At 41.3% G+C, this 24,804-nt stretch overlaps 1 protein-coding gene across 9 annotated transcripts in view; it reads right to left on the bottom strand.

Moving 5' to 3' along the window:
• DAB2IP (DAB2 interacting protein) overlaps positions 1-24,804 on the bottom strand; it is a 211,106-nt gene that overhangs the window by 163,417 nt on the left and 22,885 nt on the right. For 6 of the 9 annotated variants that reach the window (XR_012996777.1, XR_012996778.1, XM_076355588.1 and 3 more), the window contains exon 1: positions 3,880-4,227. The exons of the other annotated variants lie outside the window; for them this stretch is intronic. Coding sequence is in view for 4 of the 6 variants with exons in the window: in XM_076355588.1 (XP_076211703.1) it covers positions 3,880-4,021 (142 nt within the window). In the remaining 2 variants the exon portion in view is untranslated. Of the gene's footprint in view, positions 1-3,879; positions 4,228-24,804 lie in introns of those variants that run through there. 9 annotated transcript variants of the gene reach the window in all.

Here is a 24,804-nt window from a genome sequence, read left to right as displayed (position 1 = left end):
CCAAAGCTGCATTTGGCTCAGATATGGAACCCTGAATGGAGCACCCGTGAGTAGTTTCTATAAGCAAACTGAATTTTCAGTACACTTGCCACTGACCCCTGTTCCTTCATTAAGTAGAAGCAGAGATACCATGAAGAAAGCCACAGACCAAAATACTGCAGGCAGAAGCAGGTGTTGCTTTTATCGATAATTTTCCTTCTACCCTCTCTGCCTCCCAAGTACCTTCCACTACATTAGATGGATCACCTGGTAGCAATCATAATTACTGCCATGATTCCTCATATAGTTACACACATCTCTGAGCCAAACAGATGGTCCAAGGAAGAGATGGGGTTTCTGCAGTTCATTTTTTTAACTAATAATGTGTACCTGCAGCGTGTCCCAAATCTCTGTGGAAAGCAGAGCCAGGAGATTTCAGACATTATCGTAAGTCTAACAAAGATTAACAGCACGGTGAAACCTGTCTTGTTTATGCACTATCAAATAGCAATAAGTTAAACACACTGGAGGCATGATCATAGGAGCCTCCTGATAGCATGCTTTCCTGTTCTGGTCTGATTTGCCCTCCCCAGTTTTACTGTTCTTCAACTATTCTAGCCCTGGACCTCTCAAAGGGACAGACTGGCAAACATACTGAAGCCCATGATGAATGTGTTATAAGCACTGGGGCTAACCAGAGAACTCTAGAATAGAGGATACCATCACAGAAACCATCAAATAAGCTGGCTGTCATTGCGAACAGCTAAAAGTCCTGTAAATTTTTCTGCATGCTACATCAGATTGTCTCCATCTGGAGTCCCAGCAGAAAGCAATCCCCTACTTTCCTTAGATACTTCCATAGAAAATGCAAATTCTGTTCACTTTGCCTTTCTAAAATGTGCTACAGCAGAGCCTTCCTGAGGGAGTGGTTATCTTTTTCTTTGTACCTCAGGAAGCAAGACCAATTTCCCAAACTAGGTCTCAGCTATAACAGCCACCGCCTATGACTGCGATGCAGCTGTGCAAGCTATAACCCCAGCCTGACTTTTACTGTTCATCCTCGGGCAGGCTGCACTCCACACTTACAAAAGGCCAGCAGCCAGCATTCATGCAGCAATGCTCATCAGAAAGGCGCGCGTGGATAGGTGGCATTGCCCCCTCAGGGGGGTGAGAGTGGGAAGTGGCAGTATATAAATATATGCTTTTAAACACAACCTCTTCTTTATTCAAAGAGACTGACTGATATAAACTAGAGTGGGCTGAAAGAGGTTCTTTGACTCACAGCAAACAGGCACGTTACAGCTTTTGGAACAGGAGCCATGCTGGCAGCAGATGGCAGCACCTGCATCTCATGGGTGCTCCAGTGTCAGCTCCGGCATCAGGGATTTATCATCCAGGATTGATGCAGTACAAACAGTGAACGATTCCAGATGGGGAGAGGGGGTTGTGTGCCAGCAGAGATCTCCCCCTGCCTGGTAAAAGTGTAACAACTGCCTGATCCTCAGCAAGTTCCCTGTCCAAAAGCATGCTGATAACCTGCTGAAGTGACACACCTTGGAAAAGCTCAACTTCCAGGTATCACTGCTCCTCCAGCTAGTGCCACAGGCTTACCTGGGCTCTGTGGGGATCTTGGCAAAGGGTCCAGAGACTGGAGAGAGCACAAAGTTGCCAAGAGGATGTTCGAGAAACATACATGTGGCAAAACAGACCATTGCCAATCCCTGTGCAATAACTCCAATACTCATGAATTTATGGTAACCTCCCACTAAGGATAGCTGATCTTTGAGTATCTTAGCTAAAGATAGCAAATTACACTGCAAATCAGCATTTGAGAAGGGAACCCTCAGCTCTTTCCTTCATCCAGACCTGTAGGTTTTGGAAATTAACATTACATCAAAAACAAAAAATCTATAACCTCGTTCTGATTTCTGCATTCTGCATAGCTCCCACACCCCTACAAGTCTCCTGTTCGTTAACCTTCCACTGGGATCAAAACTGTCAAGGAAAGTATTTCTTTTGCTGTGTTCTAGCACTTCCTTCACTCTGTCCAGACTGGCAGCCAGGGCGCTGGAGCAGCAGGCAGCAACTCCAGACTCTGGACCAAGTCCTACCACTGACCTACCCCATGACCTTGCTGTATGACACCGCCACTGCACAACTTGCTTTCTGCATCTCTTACAAAAATGTGTTGAAAATAAAGAGAAAATTCTTATCCAGATTTGCAAATCCCTTTAAGATCTACAGATAAGAAGAGCTGAACTGCTGCTGAGTATTATGATCCTCTTCGCAGGCAGGAATCCTAGAGACAAAGTGTGACAAACACAAAATACTCAGGGAGAGATCAACAGCAAGAAGATTTCAGTTGGTTCAGATCCAATTTCTTACAAACATTAGGGTTGATTTCCATTTCCATCAAGTCTGCCTGCATATTCCTTGTGTTCATCACAAATTACGCCGTTAAGTTCATACTGGGTTACCTGAATGAAACGAACACATTTCGTTTGTCACAGTAACTGAAATGACAGTAAAATATTTTGGTTTTTGAACAGTACACAAATAAAGGGGGAAAGGGAACTGTCTTACATGCTCGTGAGTTTACAAACACTCCTCCCTGACAGGCAAAACAAAAAAAAATAATCATGGAAAGAAAAACACTGTTTGCTTAAAGGAAAAGATGAAGCTCAGGGACTGATTTAGCTTCCTATTGTTTTCTCAGTGATGATTCAAAATCCTGAAAAAAGTACTGTATGCCAGGAAAAGAAGAAAGAGGACATTGCACTAAGGTAAATCTTGTAGTGCTAGAGTCTACTTTACAATCTGCTTTGTAAATCAGAATGAACTCCAGTGAGACAAGTACAAGCCTGGATTTGCACAAACACCTGATGCAGTGTTGCAGTTGTGCTTTTTATTATGGCTTTTTATTCACACAATAATAAAAAAATTCTTTTTAATTAATGGCTTTGATTAAGCACAAGACATTATAAATATGACTGGGTCATCACACTAGAGGTCAAACACAACCCTCTCCCCTCCTTCCTGAAAAGATTGTTCAACATCAAACTGACTGAAAGACTCCTGCTTCTTTGACTGCTTTAACGATAGGCACAAGCATCAATAAACATTTATTTCACACTAGAAGAGAAAGCCAGAATAGCTTATTTTAAAAATGCAACTGGGTCAGTAGCTGCCTCAAGTAGAATAAATGGGCTGCATGAGTGAGTATGCCCTAAAGAAACATTACTCTGTGGACCTAACTCCTGCTGATGAGGACAAATAGGCCCTTTTAGAGCAGGATTTTTAAAAGCGCAAAGTGGTTTGGGAAAATAAGTCCCATAGGTTTCCACAATGCCTCGGGAGCACAATCTTTAGGCTCTTTTGAAAATCCTACCCCTAAACTGTAATCAGCTTTGTAATTTCAAAACCCCCGGTGATACTCAGCTCATGAAGAACAAGAAGTTCTAGCAATACATCTTTGCATATAGATACCGTCTCTTAATCAAGGATTTTCAAATCTCTGTAATCATCAATTAGGCCTCCAAACATCTCAGCTAAAAAAGTAGTTACCTTAATTACACAGTTGAAAAAACTGAACCATGGATAATTCAAAAGACTGGGTTAGTTACAGTTACACAAGGTGTTAAAACCACTGTAAGGAACAGCACCCAAGCCTGACTCCCCCAGCTAAGCTCTTAAAATTAAACAGTTCTCCCTCCCCATACATGACTGCAGCGCTACACAGCCAACTGACCTTCTGTAAAGCTCGATATACGCTTCACAGGGAGCAGGTACACTTACAAATATTCGCAATGGTCATTCTTATCTACAGTAACGAAGCTACCTGTAAGCAACAGCACGTATGTCTTTGCACTGTCAATTAAAGAGAACTGTTGTTGCAATTACCCCTACTAAGCGGCCTGTTCCGGCTCCGGGATCTGCTTCGCTGTCTCTGAAGTCGTGACCTCCGGAGCAGTCGATAGTAGTAAGACGGTCTCCCAGAACTTTTCCTGCTGTTCATTGACATTTTTGTATCTATTTTACACATACACACATGCAGGCACAGGTTCACTCTCCCCTCTGGCAAAGTAGCAACAATTCCAGCGTTTAATTAACTGGAGGTTGGTTCTTTGAGTGGAAAGGGAGAGGGGGGAAGAGGAACTCTTCACTTTACACATTTAAAAAGAAAAACAACAAGAAGAAAACATAAAAAAGAGAGAGACAGGAAAAAAAAGAACGCGGCACCAGAGTACATGTCTCAGCTGAGGGAGGACTTGCAGCAAGCAAGATAAACTGTACTAACAATTCCTGCCCCAAAAAAGATAAGCCTGCTGGAGTTGGAATAGGAAGCCAGAGTTGGCCTGGGCTCTTGAAACGTGAAGAATAGGCTGGAAGAAATCCTGGACTGGATCCTCTCCGCCGGACAGCAACATCTGATCAAACTGTACTGGAAAAAATCAACAGCTTGCTGCATGAAAACGGCTGGGTAGCCTTAGGGTGCCAGCTAGTTTCTACCTGCCCCGGCCATCAGATCATTTCGGAGATGAAGTTTCAGGCGGCTTGGTCTGCAGCAGGAGGTATCTACGAAAGACTGCGTTGGGGAAGGGTATAATGATTTCCTGGCCATGGGACACATGTTAATAATCATCATGGAGCAAAAGCCCCGGAAAATAAAGTGAAACTTGAGAGGGGAAAACTTTAATTAGAAGTTGAATGAACAGAGCTCCAGACTCCCCTGGAGGCCCATTTCCTTTCAACATTCAAACTGAGTTATAGCACATCCCACAAATTAGAGAAAGAGCCTATTTACCATTTGGGTTCTGATGGCAGTGAAGATTCCGCCTCCGGCTCATATTGCTCAATAAAATTACATTTCAATGGGCAGAATTAACACTTTAAGCCACGGAGGAAAAGAAAAGAAAAGAAAAAAAAATAGACTAACCAGATAAAAAATTTCACTCCACATTTACAGTTTAAAAAGGTCAGAAGTGAATTGTCCAGAATCCTTCATCTAAGCTCCCTCCCTTGCCGGCACAAAAAATACTCTGAAGGGAAGAGCGATAGACATTTCAGAAAACCAGAATGGTGGCCAAGAACTTAACGCGCTGCCACTTCTTCTCACAAGTTGGCAGATAACAGAAAAACCTCATCAGAGTGGGATGAACTGCAAAATGACATTTGCACAATACCTCTCTGTATTGTGTCCTAGTTTTGCCATTTTTCCCAGACATTTGTGCAAATTGATCGTTGTGGTGTCTTGTGAAGCTGCAGGACTAGACAGGCTTGGCTGAGGATGAGCTGTGTTCCCCAGTTAGCAGGAGCTTCATGAGAAGTTTGAAAGCTTCCCTGGATCATAGTGTTGCACCTTCAATAACAAGAGGCAGAAACTATCAGACTTCGGTACCCTCACCACGACAGGAGTCCCTTCCTTACCACCAACCATCCACCTTAATTTTAGGCTTTCATGAACTTGTGCAGTCATGGAAAACATCAGAATTCTACAAAATCTGTATTTTCTTGTTTACATGAGTAGTAAAACCATGAAGTTTATCAGCTGAGAAAGGCCCTTCCAGGATGAAAAAACAAGTCTCGATCTTCAGTGAAGTCCATGCCTGGTTTTGAGGCCACATGTAAGGAATTCAGCGCCAGCTTTCAGGCAGTGCAGGAATGAGCCAATCAAGAGGGCAATGACAAGTTCAGGTCAAGGAGGCAGATCCCAGCTGGACAGCAGAGGCTCCCACTGCCTCTAGGAGGGGGATGTTGCACAGGGACATTCCTCTGCCGCTTCCACCCCATGCACCATCCGCCACCAAATCCCACATCAGATCCCAGCAAAAAGGAAAAGGCTTCAGTTACTACACATCTGCCCTCTTCTTGTTACCCAGAATAATTGTTTTTTTCATATTTGGGTAGATTAAAAAACAAACAAACAAAGAAAACAATACAGGAACAACCAAAACCATTTTTCCAGATGACCAGAGACGCATCCTGTGCAGCTGATTCAATTCACAAACAGAGCTGAGAACATCTAGAAGACAGTGATGGGAAAGTCTGAAAGTACTGAGGTTCAGTTAAAGATTTGCTATAGACAAGAAGCCAAATATTCAGGTGTCTCTCTGCATTTCTGTGTCCTAATAACTGAGCTGGTAGCTCTTAAGAGAATCTTTTCACGATTATGCTTTTATCACTAGAAATGTCTTTAAAACAGCCTATCCCATTTATTTTTCCTTTTGTCATTCCCAACAGCAAAAAAAGGCGCAGATGGAGATGAAAGTTTTAAAAAAAACATTTAAAAAGCTCACCCAAATTCAGACAGTCTAGAAGCGGAAGGTTCATGTGCGTTGGTTTGGCTTAATTGGAGCCAGGTGACTCACCCTCAAACCACCTGGGACATGGGGAGACACAGGCGCTGCTGATCCCCCTAACCTCTGCGAGCAGGTGGCAATGATCAGGAGATACCGGAGGGAGGGAAGACGGGCCTGCAGCCACTGTGCGTTCACCCGCGGGTACTTAAGCATCTGTTCCACGTTTAGGGATTTTTATTTTTAATCAACCTAGTACCTTCAGAGACCTTCATACAGGTGACCATAAAACAGAAGTTAATGAGGGACTATAAACTATCATGACAAGAGAAAGCAGCCTTACTACAAAGGCGTAAATGGCTGGGAGTTCTGTTCAAGTTTCACCAGCTTGCTTCTGTCTCTCTCACTTCAACAACGTTTTTGAAGGCTTTAAGTTCAGATGCTACGTAGCAGCAGGCAACAAAATGAATGACCCATTTGGGAGGGAATGTGACTGGTCTGGACCCTTCCAATTAATCCAGCACTGCTCTTTTTTTTTCTTTCTTTTTTTTTTCTTTTTGAAAGCCACATCCTGATACAAATGCTCTTTTGTGTACAGCAGAATCTATCCCTTGCAAATGTTAGATATATTAACTGCTCTGGAGGAAAGTTGACAACATTAAAATCTCTATCGCTAAAATAACACATCACAGTCTGGCTGTTCCCTCCAAAAAGCAGAAGGACGAGTTCAGTCACGGGCTCTGCTGAATCTGTTAATAAGGGGAGCAAATGGAGCCAAACACAGCAGTGATTTTGGGGGTGTTACCCCCCCCCGACACCGAACACAATGAAATTAAATATCCACCAAACTTAACACCTTAGTAAAATATCCAGTTTGATACACTGTTGAGCTTTAGAGGAAAATTAGAGCACCCACAGCTGACTGGCGTCCCCTGCCATCTACCTCTGTTACCCTGCTATTAAGCCTTCTTAAAACTGCATTCATTTCACTCCTTTACCAAAACTAACAGCATGTGAATAAACTTTAAATTAGCACCAAAATAAGTTCTGGGATGGAGAGCTACACAAACATAGGCTTGTTTGCTTTGACATCAAAAGGAGCAGGCTGTTGCCCGAGGCTTTGCTCAGCTACAGCGAGGCTGCTCGGTCCAGGGAGGCCGACAGAAGCCATGCCTCCCCAGCGGCTAACACTTGCCTTTTTTATCATTTGTTTATTGCTTTGTGCCGGGAAAATAATGACTGAACTTCAGAATGCACGTTCCCAAGGCAGTCCCTACCATTAAACCTCTTGCTTTCCCAAAGGACTTCAGAGGGAAACAATCACTCCTCTTAACTCCTTCTGATTTTATGGTGAGGAACTTGAACTCCTTATTCTGAAAGTGAAAGTTTCCATGCTCTGTCAGTAGGGCCCAGCCCCGCCCCAAAAGCTCTGTTTGTACAGGCATGAGGATACACTGATTTGTCCACGCACGTAATTAATAGCCTCTGAATTTAGACTACCTTCTGGAAGACAGCAACTTTAGTTATTTCATTTCAGTTTCCCATATTTTTTTCACAAAGAACTGAACTGAGGCTTTCAAAAGTTAAAACAAACAAACAAGAAAAGGTTTTGCCTTGGCCAGTAGAGAGAGGAGTGGTGGCTATCAGCTTAATTTCTAATTTGCATTGGGTCAACGAACTGCAGACAGATCATCAAGAAGTTGAAAAAAACCAGATTGCAACCCAGATTTCCCTGTCACATGTAACTACACTACCTGTGAAGAATGATTATATTCCTTTCACAATCTGAGGCAAAAGGAATAAGGGAATAATCTCTACAAAATATCTGCCTTTTAAAACATAAGAGAAATGTAACAGTTTTCTTGTCAGTGATCCTAGACACTCTCAAGATGTGCCTGCTTGAATTTGCTTACAAGTCCATTGCAGTCTTCAGTTCAGCATACTATGAAGCTGGAAGATTTCCAGGCTCATTGCCTCAAGGCTACCAGGGATACATAAGCTCATATGCAGAGCCAGAGAGGAAGGTAATTTCCTTTGTGTAAGCATAACTTAACTTTCAGTTCAGCTGTACCCATAGCAAAATCTTCAGTGACATATTCGTTTGAAGACCTAAAAAGGAAAGTTTCATAGACTCAATTAAAAGTAAACTACTTCTTTTTAATATTTTAATGGAAAACAATGATTATTTTAAGACTACACATAGGCAAATTAATTTCCTTACCACCTTAGGTGGAATGTAGCAGCTTTTTGATAGCCTCACAACAGTGGTACATAGATTTGGGATCAAAATGAGAAATAAACATTTACATTAAATTTAAGCATAGAATTCATTGCTCTCCATTTATTGAACGGTGTCATAGCTACCAAGACACTATGGAATACTCTTGCTGTCTGTATGGTGATGAAATCCAAATGTAAATGGAAAGTAGTCATTACACATAATATAGATTTTTAGGGATATTAATGAGGAGAAAAAGCAGTGCCATATAAAAAAGGCAAGAGGAAGAATGTGCATCTGAATAATTCAATATTAAACAAGAGTTCAGAAGGTCTTACATAAGCTAAATCAGGGCATGAATTCTTTTAGCATTGGTGTTCCCTACATACAGGCTATTACTATTGTTTACTATCATTATGTTTATTATATATTTACTATGGCGGTGCCCAGAGATGCGAAGAAAGATCAATGTCACATTGTTTTGGCATCTGCATACACCACCAATTAGGAGACGATTCCTTGTCCTCAGTGCTTGCTTATGATCTAACTAAATGCACACACTATTGCACACACCACAAGTATAATAATTACCATGCCCATTTCATGAATGGAGAAGTGAAGCCCCGAGTGATTTATACAAGGTCACGTGGGAAGGCTGGGGCAGAGCTAGGCATATACCCCGGATCCCGTAGTCCTTGCCCAAAGAATTAATAGAGCTTCCTTGCTCTCTCAAGACAATCCCCTCGTGATGAATAAGTCTTAAGCATAATAATATCTTCTTTTTCTACAGTGTCTTTCATCCAACAGAGCATAGATGCTTTTGCAAATACTTGTTCAGCTTTTTAATGTACTTAAAACACACAAACTTCTTTTTCACTCAGGTTAAAAAAAAATTCAAAGTAAAGTGCCCAATGTTAAGCAGGAAAGTCAGTTATTTGGCTTCTAATATTGGCTTCTAATAAATAATGTCCTGATTTTAGGAATGTATCATCATATATTTAAAAAACATGAACAAAGAGAGTTTGTCAAATATCACACACAAAAAAGGAAGCAAGAGAAATAAAAATAGAGGCTAGGAATTCCACCTCTAATTCCCCAGAAGTCTATCAACAAGCTGAGTTTTGGACCACATTTGGTTTCTGCATACAGCAGGCAGCTTCTTGACAGTGGGAATTCAGTACGACATACCAGCTCCAAATCAGTGTGGAACAGGCAAACAGGAGGTCGACAAACATGTTATTCATTGTGCTGGAAGGACGTGTAGCGCTTTGTGAAAAACACACAAAGTGATTCACGTAGGAAGGGTTGCCTAGTCCCCGGGCAGGTTACAGTAACGCCAAGGAGAGTCAGCGTGTCTGAGAACCCAAGGGGAGACGTTTCCTGTGCCACGCAGTGAACTCTACTGCAAGAGAACAGGGAAGAAACACACAGACTGACCTCAAAGCAGAACACGTTTCCTGACTACTTCCCAGTAGAACAATAGACCTAAAGAACATAAACTTTTTCAAATCAGCTTTCAACTAGCTGGGGAGACCAAAATAAAATCAGTTAACTTACTCTAAATTTATTGACATGTATTCCTAACAATAAAGAATGCTCTATGCAGGTAACTTGGGTTTTGACCTGACTGGTAACGATGCTAATCAAATTTAGGAAGTAAAAAGCTATCTTAAGATTTGTGCTATGATTTCCATAGACCTACTGAAGTAATTAAACACATGGAGTCCAACACAAATCGAAAAATAAACTTTTACCAGAATCTAACATCCCGGGCCTCAAAACAGCCTGCTGCTTTCAACAACCCAGGAGGAAAAAAAACCTGAGTGTAAGGCCTTCATTGTATAGCAAAAATTCCCATACCAAAAAGAAAAATCTTGTACAAAACCCTGCATCAAACAAAGCTCCTCATACATAAATGGGAACTGTACGACACTTCCTAGCATCATGCGTCTTCCATGAGTAGCTGCTGGGAGGAAATATTTGTTTAAGGCTCATTATTCTTTACAAAAAACCTTGTTACTAAAATAAAATGTTAACAATGATCCATTGAGTGATTAACAGAGTAACTTCAGCTCTGGGTTTCCAAAGATCTCCCATTTCCTTCTCCAAGACAAAATTAAAGCAGTTCTCTGCTACGACCTCTGTAAGCTGACCCATGGGGCTTTCTGTGAACTCAGCTTACAGCCAACTTGAATGTATTCATTGAAACTCTTTTACTCGTTCTCCGAGTACAGTTGAGCTAACACTGCTATTTACAGGGGTCACCTAGCCAGCCAGGCTAAACCAAACACATTTCCTTCTAGCAGAAGGATCCTGCCATAAAGAATTCCCTCTGACAGATGACACTGGTGCTAGTTCCCACTCGGCGCAGGAGCAGCTATGCAATACACACCGACCGCACCGGGTGCCACCGGTGCTCAAGGCTCAAGAGATGTTTTTCAACAGGAGAATGAAGAAAGTTGTCTGGATTGCTCAGAGATGATTCACTTCAGTCTCGTAATACAACTGTTTGGAATTTTTTTATTTACAATAATACATATTGATGGGAATTTTTTCCCAGGTTTGTGCTAATATTAACCATGACATTTACCACATGGTAGTGCAATTTTTCCCCTTGCGCTTTTTTGTTACTATTATGATTATTTTAAAAATAGCCTTTTTGTTCAAATGAAATATTCAGAAAAAACCCTGTTTTGTCAAATTTTTTTAATTATTTTTTCAGTTGGAAATAAGAGCACTTTTACATTAGTCCCTACCACTTTTCTACTATAGTAAAAATGGGAAAATTGGTTTATTTACTGTGAAAAAATAAACTGGAAGATATTCAAGATCCTGCAAATCTCACGTTGAAAATTTGAGGTGAAAAAATAAAACCTATTACAAAAACATCACAGCATAGGAAAGCTGTTGTTTATTTTATTTAAAAAATAAAATGTCCTTATCTTGTTTTTTTCAACTACCTTTTAAACAGCTTATCTATCTTGCTTTCCAGAAGAATGCTGTCTCTGTGAGCTGCCTTCTCTCCAAGTTTTCACTGTTGTGCAGGTGCGTAAGATTTCCTGTGAGTGATGAGGACTCAACATGTGCTCAATGGGTAAGATTAAAAAGATGGTTGGAGGATAACTGACTGAAAAGTCAATGTTTTCTAAGACAGCTTTGAAGTGAAACTTGTGGAAGACAGCAAGGCTCCCAGACAGCTTAAAGGTGCGTGGCTCCACACTTCCCAGAGATCAAACCAACCACAGCATCCCAAAGTTTGCACCTTCCAAATTCAGCTCCGCTCATTCCGTCTTTCTGAAGACATCTATCCTTCCTGACCAGGTGCAGTCTCTATTATTCATGGTAAATAGCAGAGACATGCAACTTGTTTGGTACAGGAATCATAGAACAGAATCACAGAATAGCCCAGGATGGAAGGGGTCTTGAAAGATCATCTGGTCAAACCTTTTGTGGGAAAGGGAGCCTAGACGATGAATTTTTATGATCAAAGAAGACTTAAACATTGCGATAGGTAATGCAGAAGACAAACCGTGAAAGACAAGTACTGCCAGTCAAGTCTTGCAGAAAGTGGGAGCTAGCAGATTACTCTGTGCCGTTGAGGAAGAAAGTACCGAAATTCAGAAATAAAGAAGGAAGTCTAACGTCTAATGGCAGCTTGCATGTGAAACTCTGATATTCAGTTATTATTACTAGTTATCAATGTTAATACAAATAACACATTCACATGCTGCTCCCTACCTATGCAGACACGAATTAGATGCTCATTTTTACTTTCCTATCTGCAAATTTAAATTTTAAAAAATCATCACCTTCAGGTTAGGAATCTAATTATTAGATGTAATAATGAATTATTCTAATAAGCTATGTATTCTGCATTAACCTCAATCAAAATATTCATATAACAAAAAACAATTAACTCCCAAAAATATTTTTACGTTGTATTTCAGTAGTAAACTTGCTGTTGTTGCTGCAGGGAACAAGTTGATAAAAGTTTGGCATCACTGGCTTCCTATGCCAAATTTATTAGTTATTATTAGCAGAAGTCTCAGCTATTTATTGTCTGTTCTAATATAATGGCTTTCCAACGTGGTGTGCTAAAAGGTCAGAAAAAAAAGAACAGCCTTTCTGAAAGTTGCCGCAAGGCATCACTATCCTTGCTTGCATGGAAGTCTAGTCTGTTTTAACTCAAGGTGAGGAGAAGAAAAGGGTTTTACAGGTGTTAGAGTAGCCTAGTAACTCACTTTGTGCATAAACAACATTTACCTAATCTGAGGAATCCAGTTTGCTCCAAGGGAAGCAGACACTTTTACGCTCACCTCCTGATGCGTAGCAGGTTCCAAAGTGCAATATAAGGACACATGAGATTTACACAGCAGTATGAATCAACACTTGGGGTGTTTAATCTCATGATAACATCACATTGAAAGCAACATCTATGTTGACAAGTGAAATGAAAGATTAACTTGATTACATATGCTATGTAAAACTTACTTCCTGATTAATTAATAGATTAGACACTTCCAATTCATGTTTAAATGCCTGATAATGATCTTACGCTCATATAACAAATCACTGATTTATACACACACAATCCAAACTTCATTTTTCCTGTGACAGATTATTTTCTTCCTTTCTGTGCCACATAATTTGCAAACTACGCTACAAATATAGTTGCTTGTTTTACTTGCTTTTTGGCATAAGATCACTCTTCCAAGGAATATTTTGGCAAGTATGTTCTTTAGCCATCTTCCTTATCAGGCTTACATGACAGTGTATCACAGAAAACACCATCTATTTTAATAGAATACCCTGTTAACAAGTTAAAAAATGAAAATGTAGCTATTGTTTTTAAAGACCGGTTTACAGAACCAACTGGAAATCCTGCAATCAATTTTTAAATACCATTGTGAGGGTGGTTTATTTTAATTTACGTTCTTCCTTCTGGCACAACACAGTGCTGGTCTGAGAGAAGCTATTGTCCAAGTTCAGCTGATTGCAAAAAGTGAAGACCCTCCTTAAAATAACAGAAATATGAAAAACAATCTAAGAGCAATACCAGGGACGGGATGTTTTTAAGTGTGGAACCTCAGTGAAAACAACTAACATCTCCAGTCCCCAAGCTCTACCAAGTCACGATCCACCCCTGCAAATTATCACACCACTAGGTCTTTACCTCAGTGACCTCACAAGCCCTGTGCAGAGAACTGGTTGATAATCTGATAAATGACACCCTGAATAAAAAGGTTAGAAAACATCGAGCAAGGCACACAGTTATTCCTGCCAAATGATGACGTAATGCTCTTCTATTGCAGTATCCATTCAAATAGAATTTTTTCTGCTTATCTTCCTAGTTATTTGTGCAGATCTTCCACTCACAAGAGTAACTATCTAGTCTATATATACCCATTCCACTAATATGCCCATTATATTTTTAGAGGGAAACAGCTACAGCAAAAACTCTTCCTACTGAATTTATACCCTTTATTCTTCTAATATACTCTCTTTTACTGGGTTAACAAGTCTAACTCTTTTCCTTCGAGCACCTGCAAAGGGCTATCCCATCACAGCTTGTCTTCATGGTCCTAGTACATCCATGTAGCAGCAGTCTTGGGTGATCTGGTTTGCAGGGTTTCTACAATTCATTAGTCAAAATGATACACTAATGCAAAGAAGGCAAAGTTTTCTGATGCCTGTTTGGTGTTTTATTTAAAATAGTTGGGTATCCTCAAAACACTCTTCCTAGGAGACATAAATAATAGCTCCTGATTGACAGAGCACATACTTGCTCATGAACAGCAATGCAGGAATCATCATACCATTTCCTTATTCTCTACCCTAAAAAAGGACTTCGTTCTTGACCTCTGTGCTGAACCTCACAACAGGTACTTCTGAAGTAAACACGTAACTCTCTAAAAAGAGAGATAACACCCAAACAGAGCAAAGAACTGATCAATACTTGCGATTGTTCATTAGAAGCAATCTACATACGTTCATTAGATTTTCATTACAGAGAAGAAAATGCAAACACCTGCTACAACTCAAAATGCAAGATTTCAAAACAAATTCTACAAAGAATGAAAAGTTCAGTGTGACTTTGATAAAAATCACAACTGAGTCTGCAGCACCTAAGCAATACATAGAGAGATAGGTATCACAGCAGAAAGAGACCCGTTAGACTGTCCACCTTGGCGCAGCCTCCCACCTAGCCCCTGCAGGCTGCTGCTTCACAGCTGAAACTACGTAGTCAGTCTTTGCTAATCTCAGTCTAACTCAAAACTTATCTTTTTCTTTCTAAATCATCCCCAGGACAAGACTAGAATCTCTTCTGAAATGTAAAGGCTCTATAATAAAATTTAGAAACAACATATGGTACAAATATCAAGCGTGAACATCTCTTCCCATCTTGTACGTTTCAAAGACTGTGCAAACAGCACTTTTCCCTTGTTTTGATCCTGCAGCCAAAATGAGTCATCTGTGAACAATTATGGCTCTGGCAGGGGCCTGACTGTTTGAGAATGAAAGGAAACACTTTATTATTGAAATGAACAGTATGCCAAGCCAAGAGGCAACTGCAGAGAAATGTTAAGAGTCCTTTGTCCTCCTTCAGCCAGCAAAATCGAAAGCAGTGGATGCAGCACTCTCCTCTCAGATGCCTGGTAACACCTAATTTCAGTACGGGCAATGCAAAAGCATAAGGAAGTGTGAGCTGTGGAGATGAGCAAGTATGTATATGGCAGGAAAAAAAACACAGAGAGCCTTAAAGCAGGAGGCTTGGCTTGAGAAAGTGTTGGTTATTCCTGGCTTAGTTCTCCCGGAGGAGTTGTGAACATATTAAAGGAACATACAGTCAGAGGCCATGGAGCTGAAATCTGAAACTATTAAAGGACATTTGTTGGGAGTTTGGTACTGGCTGAGTGTAACAGGCTCTTCTGAGAAGGGATGAAGGGAATTCCCCTTGATGAGAAAAAATAGCAACATAACAATTTAGTAGGGACACTGATCTTCCTATGTGCAGCCCATTTTCAGCACTGATACTACTCTATCTGGTTTTGATGCCTAGTGTCAGGAGGAGATAGATAAGCTCTCTGAAATTGTAAGGGCAACTTTCATGATGTAGGCTGCTCACTAAGAGGTGGACAGGGCAGGTAACTGGGTAGGTTATTGGTTTGATGGACTTGGCAAATGATACAAGCAGGAGGTGATTTAAAAATTGGACTATGAACTATGTATGAGCAAGTAATTTCCAATGCATTCTCGTCTTTTCTTCCATGAGCAGCTTGCAGGGGGAGGAGGTAATCATCACCCAGAGCCTATAGACTATTTAAAGACTGTTAAGGTTGATAGGATGACAAGGGAGAGCGGTGTACACAGAACAACTGCTAATGAAAGGTGTAGGGCAGGAGATCAGGGAAGAATCTGGGAAGAGCACATTTTGCATTCTGAAATTCAGTTCCAAGCCCCAATAAAAGAGATGTTTGAGGAAGATCTTGAGATTAATATTCTGATAGCAGCATCCCTCAGGTCAGGACATTAGCTGAAAAATACCCCTTACTGTTTTTGAAACTCTGAGCTTTGAAAACCTCTGGAACAGATTATACCACCATTACCACAGCTTGGGCAGCACTGATCCCCAAAACTAAGTAGTCTGGCAGGCCTGGTGCCGAGGCTGAGCTAGAGTGCTTTATACCATGTTGAGAAAGCTGTTGAGCATGGAGGCTTCCCAGTATAAGGGGATTCTTGCTGGCCAAGGCTAAAATGCAAAACCCCTATGATCCTAAGAGGGATAGAGAACACTTACAGACATTGTGTTTGTCTTGGCAGTTGAGAGACAGTAATCAGCCTTGGAAAAGGCCAGATTCACCTTTCTTCAGAGAGTCTCACATAGATCAGGAACCCCACGCTTACTGTATTGGGCTAAATGCAACAGACTCCAGAACTCCTTGACTTGAAGGGATTTTGGAGGGTCCAGTTTAGCTCATTAAACAAAGGCACTTTTGCTCCTAACAGAACTCATTATGGTCAGAGGTACAGATTTCCTCCAGATCTACATCTAAACAAGACAGTCTGGCAAACACGGACAAATCTGAAGTGGTAAAATACTTAGCAGCAATGCTGAAAACAGACATCAGGAATAGGAATTTCCCAAAATGCTCATTCTTTGCAATTCCATGAAACAGCCTATGGTTACCTTTACACAGTATGTGGCAATACTACACAGAAGGCATCTTGTTACAGTCAGTCATTTGGAGCCTAATCTTGGCAGCAACTGGAGTGCTCTTTTGTTTAGGTCATGCCACTCATAGGCTTCATATCATAACACACATAGCTATGTATAAATCAACGTACTACAGGGTATTGTGAAGCTTTTGCCAATGGTGTCTATGCTTTACTTTGCATACATTAAGTGTACACCTCTATTCAATTTGTCTCAACTCCTCTGAGCATTCCTAAGTGATAAATAAGCCCTCAGAGTCCATCAATACTTAGACTATTCCAACAAAAATTAGATAGTTTCAAATTAAGCCATATAAAACAAACACAACTTCAACAGTCTCAGCCTGTGCTGAGCACACAGGAAAAACATTTGTTGTATACACCAAGCACAGAAAAACGTGGAAGAAGTGAGGAAGCCTTTTCAGCTGAAAATGCTAGAAACGCTGAGTGCCATGTCAGCACTTTTAAGTCTAATGGAATACTGTTATGTTCTGAAAATAGACCTGCATTCAAATACAGATTAGAGGGAGGTTTTCTCTATCACACCAGATTCTTTCGTAACAAGGCAATACCCCTGAGAAGTGTCTAACGTACGATCCTTAACCTGGTCAAAGCTGTCTTTCCAGGTGAATTCCTACATTACTACCGTGCCTCTAACCCAGCAAATGAACATTCATGTTTTCCTCCAAGAAGCTCTCCGCGGTGTTTGTCTCCCCATCGGAAGCCCCTGGTGAAGGCGAGGGAAGGCAGCGGCGTGGATGCCCAGGGGCCGGGGCAGGGCCGGAGCCGAGGCCGAGCCGGGGGCAGGGGCCGGGCAGAGCCGGGTCAGGGGCCGGGGCAGAGCCGCGTCAGGCGCCGGGTCGGGGGCAGGGGCCGAGCCGGGGCCGGGGCCGAGCCGGGGCCGGGGCCGAGCCGGGGCCGGGGCCGAGCCGGGGCAGGGGCCGGGTCGGGGCCGAGGCCGAGCCGTGGCCCGCGGCGGCGGCGCTCCGCACGGCTCTGCTGCCCCCCGCAGGAAGGACGGCGCCCGCTCCGCTGAAATCGCCGCTCGCCCCATGCCCTCCTGCTTCGGGACACGTGTTTCTTACCCGGGAAAAAACCGCCCTTGCCACGGACATCAGTCCCCAGAACCCACGTTAACCAAATATATGTGTGGTTACGTTTCCTCCCAAGATCTGTTTTCCTCTTAAAAAATCCTTTTTGCGGAACTCGGAGAACATTTTTTTCTTCCTTTTTTTTCCCCCCAGAAACCAGGAACTGAAACACCATGACCAGGCCTCTCATACTTGTTATTTTAGCTGAATAAACTTTGCCTTTGGCATTAAAAATAGCATAGGAAAATAAATACAAGATCATACTCCGCAATTTCTGTGTACAGTCATTTTCATGCACAGATGCTAAAGAACATTAAAAAAAAATTACATCCATTTTACTTGGTTGGAAACCCCAGTGTAGTATCCAAGTGAGTTAGTTACTCAAGGTTTCAACACTTCCAACTTAAAAAAAAAAAACACAACCCCTTCTGTTTTGGAATAATATTTAAATGAGACATATGCAAGGCAAAGAAATAGTCCAGGTGAGACAGCTACAGTACAGTTCAGCAGCAAAGTCACTGGCAAAACAGCAGACAGATACGCGTAGGCCTCATTGTGATTGCTGTTAGTGATAAACTGAGAGGCAGGCAGGTTCATAACTCATTATCCAGACTTCACATACAAAGAGGTAAAGCTGAGGGTTTTTTGGCTTACGCCGGACTTTCTATTTCGTTCATGAAAAAGGAGTCAATTATGTAAGATGCTGAGCAGTCTGAGGTCAAATTAGCAAAACTCTTACACGCGTGCTTAATTTCAAGAATATGACTAAATGAAATCTAAACACTATAGGTTTCATTACTTCCATCTGTAACAGCACACAGTCCTAGGTACGCTCAAAATCTTTCACCCAAGTAAGTTCCTGGCCATAACAAAGGTTTTACAGCACTGCCTGGTAACTTTCCCAGCTTTCCCAACCTGCTTTTTTCCATGGCATGCTAAAAAGCATATGTGGATTTAATAACTGCTAATCCAAGGACTATATTACTTTACCGCATACAACTGACTTAAATGTGCCAGCAACAAACAATCCCAGAATCCTAGATAGAACTGAATGTCTGAAATATGCCTCCACTTTCAGAAATACATCGGACGCAACTAATACCCCAGTATGAAACTCGTCCTGTGCCCAAGGTGGACCCTTGACAAGGAGTAGCGTGTGACTCTGAGAGGAGAGCAGAGGACCAGAGATCTGAGTTATGGTGCCCCAGCCTTGTCTGAGTCACAGCAGCACTTGGAGCAGACTTCAGGGTATCTGTTTTCCCTACTAAAAAGGGATCGGAGAAGTATTCAAGCTCACCAAGAGTGATGCGGCTTATTGCTGCAATGTACTCTGAGAGCCTTGGTTTGAACAAGGTAAGAACCAAGAAGGACTTGCTCAGTGTTTTGTGACCATTAGACGAAGCAGCTTGCGCTCTCTAAGTTATCTCCCAAACCCACTTGTGACCTTATGCACATTCCCAGACAATTTTCCCCTTCATCCGTGGAAGTGGCACCAAGCTGAATCACGCTGAGTGTGTTTTTTGGCATAGCCTGCCTTATCTCAAGCAATGTTGTCATTCACTCACCCTTGTGAAGTACACTGACCCACAGCCCCAGCTTTGTTCTCTGAATGCACAGAGCACTTCCAAAATGTGGCAAAAATGACTAAGAAAATCTCACCAAGTTAACAGGAGAAAAGAAGGTGGTGGAAGCTGCTGGCTATCTGCCAAGTCTCTCCACTCCGGTTTTTCATTTTTAGTTTCTGCTCTTTGCTGGAAAGTTTCTACTTATGCTCTGGTTTCCATGGCAACTGCATTTCTTGCCTTTCTTCTCTGGCATTAAATTTTTTATTTGAGTTCCCTTCTTCCCCAAGACATGACTTTCTTTTCCTTTTGAAAAAAAGAATTGTGTTGTCTTCTCTTTGGTTGGTGATATTTTTAAAGGAGGTGAGAGAGACTGTACTCTCAATCTGATGAAGAATCTGTATATAATAGCTTCAGAGAGGTAATCTTCCAAGTAAGAATGTCAGGGGATTCCCTTGCAGAAAACCCATTTACCATAACTATCTTTACATGTAACAAGGGTACAATGTGTAAGAGTTCCAGATACTGTGGAACCCAATAGTTTTTAAAAATTGGCTGGTTGTTTTTATGAGAGCAGACCTGGCCATTTTTTCTACAACTAAGCTTTCTATTTTTTTTAAAGCATTACTTGTGATTCCGGAGCAGTCTCAGGAGAATACATAATAGTTTAATAATTGTAACTGTACCAGGAATGTGGTCTTCAGTTCCAAACTGTAAGAGCATTCAAGTATTTTTATTGAGAATCTTCTCACTTGGCTGGGAGTGGTATTAGGGCGGGTGGCAAGCTAAAGGGACCCTTCTCCTATTAGTGGCTAATCTCCGAAAGCAGTGCCCTGCATATCCTCACGCAAAGTACACAGAGACAAACCCCTCAGAACTCATGGAGCTTAAGATAATTAATTTGTCTTGCCCTTGCCATGTTGGGACTGAATTAATCTGACAACCTGAATTAATTTGAGAATGAAAAAATTAATCAGAATAGCAAATCTGGATTAGATCTAGTCACTTGATTTTTCCAAGCTTTAGGTTCATCATAAACAGAAATAGTTTACATGCTGCAAAGCACTAAAATAATAGAAGTTTTCATCCCATTTCACTATGAAAGATTCTCTTCACATCTAAATTCTCCAGCACATTCATGCCATAAACTGACCCTCCTGTACAGCTGTAGATTACAAGGTTTTTAGTCTTGTCTCTGCCTGGTGGGATTTCACAGCAAATTCTTTCAGGGCTGAATAATTAAAAGAAGCAGAAACATAGCATTTGGCTCACATGGCAACACAAACAAATCTGTCCATGGGTGCTATCTTGTTTGCAGCACATGTGCACAGATTTACATGTAGGATTGAGGCTTAGTGCTCTGTTTGTTTAGATTTTTCATTATTCAGTACCCCAAGCATAAGGTAAATTATATAAAGACTGAAATTGGAACAACTTTAAGAGTGAGCTGACCTTATGATCATCCTAAATCATTTTATTAACCCCATTTTGCGTGTTTTAGATTCTTACTACTCAGAAGAAATAAGGGAAATGGGTAAGAAGTGAGGAGTCCAGTCTTCCATACTTGGTTCGTGCTTCCCTCCTCTTCTTGAATTCCCTCCCTCCAATGAATATCTAGGTCAGGAATTCACAGGATCTTATAAAAATCTGGCAATGTTCAGTGTGTTTGGCAGCCAAGCTATTTTAATTGTCAGGTATTAAATATATCTGCCAAGATCCATATTGTAAAATCCCGTTACAACATACACTGCGCATAAACTCCCCATCGATTGGCCTAACTGCAGGCCAGATCCCCCACTTCAAGTAAAAGTCAGGAGAAAAGTTTTACATAGCTATGTACGGCCTCCCCGGTTTCTTCCCTTTGAGCTGACAGGATTAGGGATTCAAAGAACTGCTTTAGGCGTAGCCCCCTAAATTGCAGCCATAATGTGTCTTTTATGTGGCTACGGACAGGCTTCATGTCTCCACTGTTTCAATTCCCAGAACGGGGATTGATTTAGACAGACAGCAGCTTACTCAGCTGCTGTGCTGAGGCGAGAACATCCAGGCAGCCCCTTGCTCATCTTCGCTTGATTTAATGATTTGCTGGCCAGACTACAGAGAGCGTCTCAGTAATTCATACACCAGTGTGGCATGATTTGTTGGTTGCTGTTCCTCATCTGTAATTGCAATGAGAAACGCTCATCAATCATTACAGCTTTCTAATATAATGTTTTGAGATACAGCAATGAAGAGGCTTCAACCTGGCTTATCTTTTTTAAAACATTCTAATCTTGCAAATAAAGATCTGAAAGCTATCCAAATGACAAGCCTTAGACAGGCTGAGACCCGTGCACTGCATGCACTCTCTGACCTTAAGGTGCATAACCACTCCCTCAATGAAAAGAACAAATATTCCTTCACTTAGTGCAGCAGCAAGAAGAGTCTAAAAGTAAAATTTGCTAATCTTCATTGCTGTAGTCATTAACCCCAAACTCTCAAGTCACGGAATCAAAATATTTTTGTTGATGTTGCTGGTCTGATTAATTTGTTGGTATCGGAGGATGCTCCATTCATCCTACTGCAGTTCCCCATTAAATATAGTCTTTCTGCTTTATTACTTTTCTTACTATATTAAAGTATACATCATATCCAGCAAAGAAGCTTTCTGAGGATGAAAGTGCTAACTTCAGCGGCTGTAATTCCTGTTTTCATCTTAAATGATCCAGAACTGTAGTTTGATAAGAAAATGTCCTTTTCACAATCTGTATCTGAGCTATTTGATCACCATTACAAATGTTTCTTCACCTCCGTGAAGCGCAACCTGAAAATTGTCATCAGTTAGTCCCCAGTGGGACAACAGAATCCCTGCAGGTAAAAAGCAAGACTGAAAGGGGATTCCTGGGTAGCTGCACTCTGTATCTCTACAGTCCTCATTGCCCTCATTATTGCCTCAGCCAAATTTTAAAACTTTTTTCTAACTGTACTGTTAGCATCACACCTTCCCAATAATGTCCATATTTGAATTGCTCTCATTAATTTCCTGGAGCCTAATAGAACACAATCTTAACACAATTTATTGAGACGATTAAAATTCAGAAAACAAGCTTCTCCGTGCTCCATGAAGCACAGCAAATTTATTTGCTGCAGTCAGTAAAACTCTGCTGCCTAAAGCTGTGCAGTAACTCAGTAGAGCTGGAGCAGTATCTCCAGGACCCTTAAAGCTGCGCATTTCAGATAATCCATCAGAGCTGTGTTTGCACCCTTGGGGGCCAGCTGCAGACACACCACAGGTTAAAGTGGCTTCTACACCTATCGAAGTAGAAAAAAAGATTCAGAAAATAAACGCTTAGCAACAGTTCGGAGAGTTTATGGTTAGTCTATTGTGTTCAGTTGGTAGACACCACCTTGCTCTACTGAAGACTGGTTACCAGGCGTGGCTTGTTGAACTCAACACTGTAGCCCTCAATGTTCTCATAGAGAAATCGAGGAAAACTGTGCTTCTAAGGTTCACCAAGGAACAACTAACTAACAGGGCACCGACATATTTAAGGAACACAAAATACACAATAGAGAAGCTTTGGGTTTTCAAATGAGACAATGTGATAAAGTGACAGGAGCACTATTCCATCCCTCCCAGTGGTCTGCTACATGATGAAAGTGATTAAGGTGCCTGTGAGAGCTCCTGGGAAGCAACGCTGGCAAGCTCGGCATAGCTCTTAGATTCACTCTACCTGGAATTCAGTGTTATTGGGATTCTAAGATGGAATATACAAAAATGCAGTGCATGCTAGAAAATGTTTCTGTTTGAGCGATGGGCCAGCAGTGTCTTTTGCTACAATTTCTTGAATGCAACTTCAGGAAGGTACATTAAGGAGTACGCAGGTTACACAGCTGTCATTTCTACCAATTCTACCAATTATTCTACCAATAATTGTGACCAATTTTAAAGCTGTACATTTATATAATCTAGTATCTTAAGTTTCCTTAACCAAAGACAAAATAGAATGGATTTTTCATCCACCAAATAAAAAAAACCCAGCTGAAATCATTACAAATCTGTAAAAAGGCTGCAAGCATTTGCATACACCACACTCAAGCCCTAATGCATATATTTATTCAATAAAATCACTTCATTCAAAACAGATCACCAAAAAAACAGCTTGCATTTAGACTGCCTCAAAGATGTCACACTAGATATTTTTCCAGTTACTTATAAAACAATCAGTTGTTTAAAGTTATCTGTCTGAGATGCAGTTAAGTGAATTTAGAATATAATTGGTCTGAATACTGATAAACTTGTATTATACACAGAGTAAGCACTACAGACAGGTGATAAATTGCAAAAGTAATGCTACATCAGAGTTCAACTTTCTGCTGAGTCACCCTTTACTGCTCCAGCATTGTACAAAATAGCCCCTGCTTTCATTACTCATAAAACACAGAATTAATTACTCAAAATAAAAGAGGCCTTGAAAATGTGCCCAGACAGTGCACCATGCTGGCTTCTGGCTTTTTTTCCCCCTTTCTTCACCTATAAGGGAACCTCAAACACATTGCTAGTTATTCCTTTAAAGTCAGCTGCACCACACGTAGGTTTCTTCCAGGTCTCTTCTATCCCAAAGTGGGTGTTCATGACCTGCAGACTACAGCAAACACTCTAGTCACGATACTCCTATCAAAATACTTAAACGGATGGCCAGCAGCACTATAGATTTCATTTCTCTGACTGGATTATGATAAAAAATAGTTCAGTTTTGGAGATTCAGTCAAGCAACGGAAATATTTTAGACTGGGATCCAAATCTTTCAAATGTGTAGTGCTGGACTGCAGTTCTCCAGGGACTTGCAGGCAATTCTGCTCCAGCTCAAACAAGAAGAATCCTAGGCTTGTTATTATTAGCAGCTGGAAATCTTTATTTCCCTACTCTACAGTAAGAAGGATTCTGGCTTCTCCCTGAATCTAATCTTTAGAGAACATGCAAGTTTTTGCACAGAGGATAGCTGTGCATGTTTTCATCTTGGCAGTTCTCCAGAAATTTGCTTCAAGACATACAGAATTCACACCAAGTTTCTAGGACATTTTAGATCATGTCACATTTTTGTTACTCCCCCAACAAGCTGAGGCAGGGCTCTGACAGCAGGCTACCTGCATTCTCCCCCTCTTTCAAGATAACCTTGTCATAAGTGGGACTAGGAACAAGCCACAAAACGTCTTTAGAGAAGTACAAACACAACTGACAAGGTTTCCACCAATTCATGACCTGAGTATTTAAAACCTCCTGGGCAAACATCCAGGCCTTTCAGCAGCACTGCATTCATGTAGAAAGAAAACATGGGAGAAAGAGACAAATCCAACAAGCACAAGAACCATTCAGCAGCCAAACAGCTGCATGCCGAGACCAGGACTTTCTCAGCAGAATTAATTTTCTAGCCTGGCCACTGGCAGCACTAGCACTGCGCAGC

The sequence above is a fragment of the Aptenodytes patagonicus genome, chromosome 18 (assembly GCF_965638725.1).
Source record: "Aptenodytes patagonicus chromosome 18, bAptPat1.pri.cur, whole genome shotgun sequence".
Classification (NCBI taxonomy): Eukaryota; Metazoa; Chordata; class Aves; order Sphenisciformes; family Spheniscidae; genus Aptenodytes; species Aptenodytes patagonicus.
This window is presented reverse-complemented; position numbering and strand designations above follow the sequence as displayed.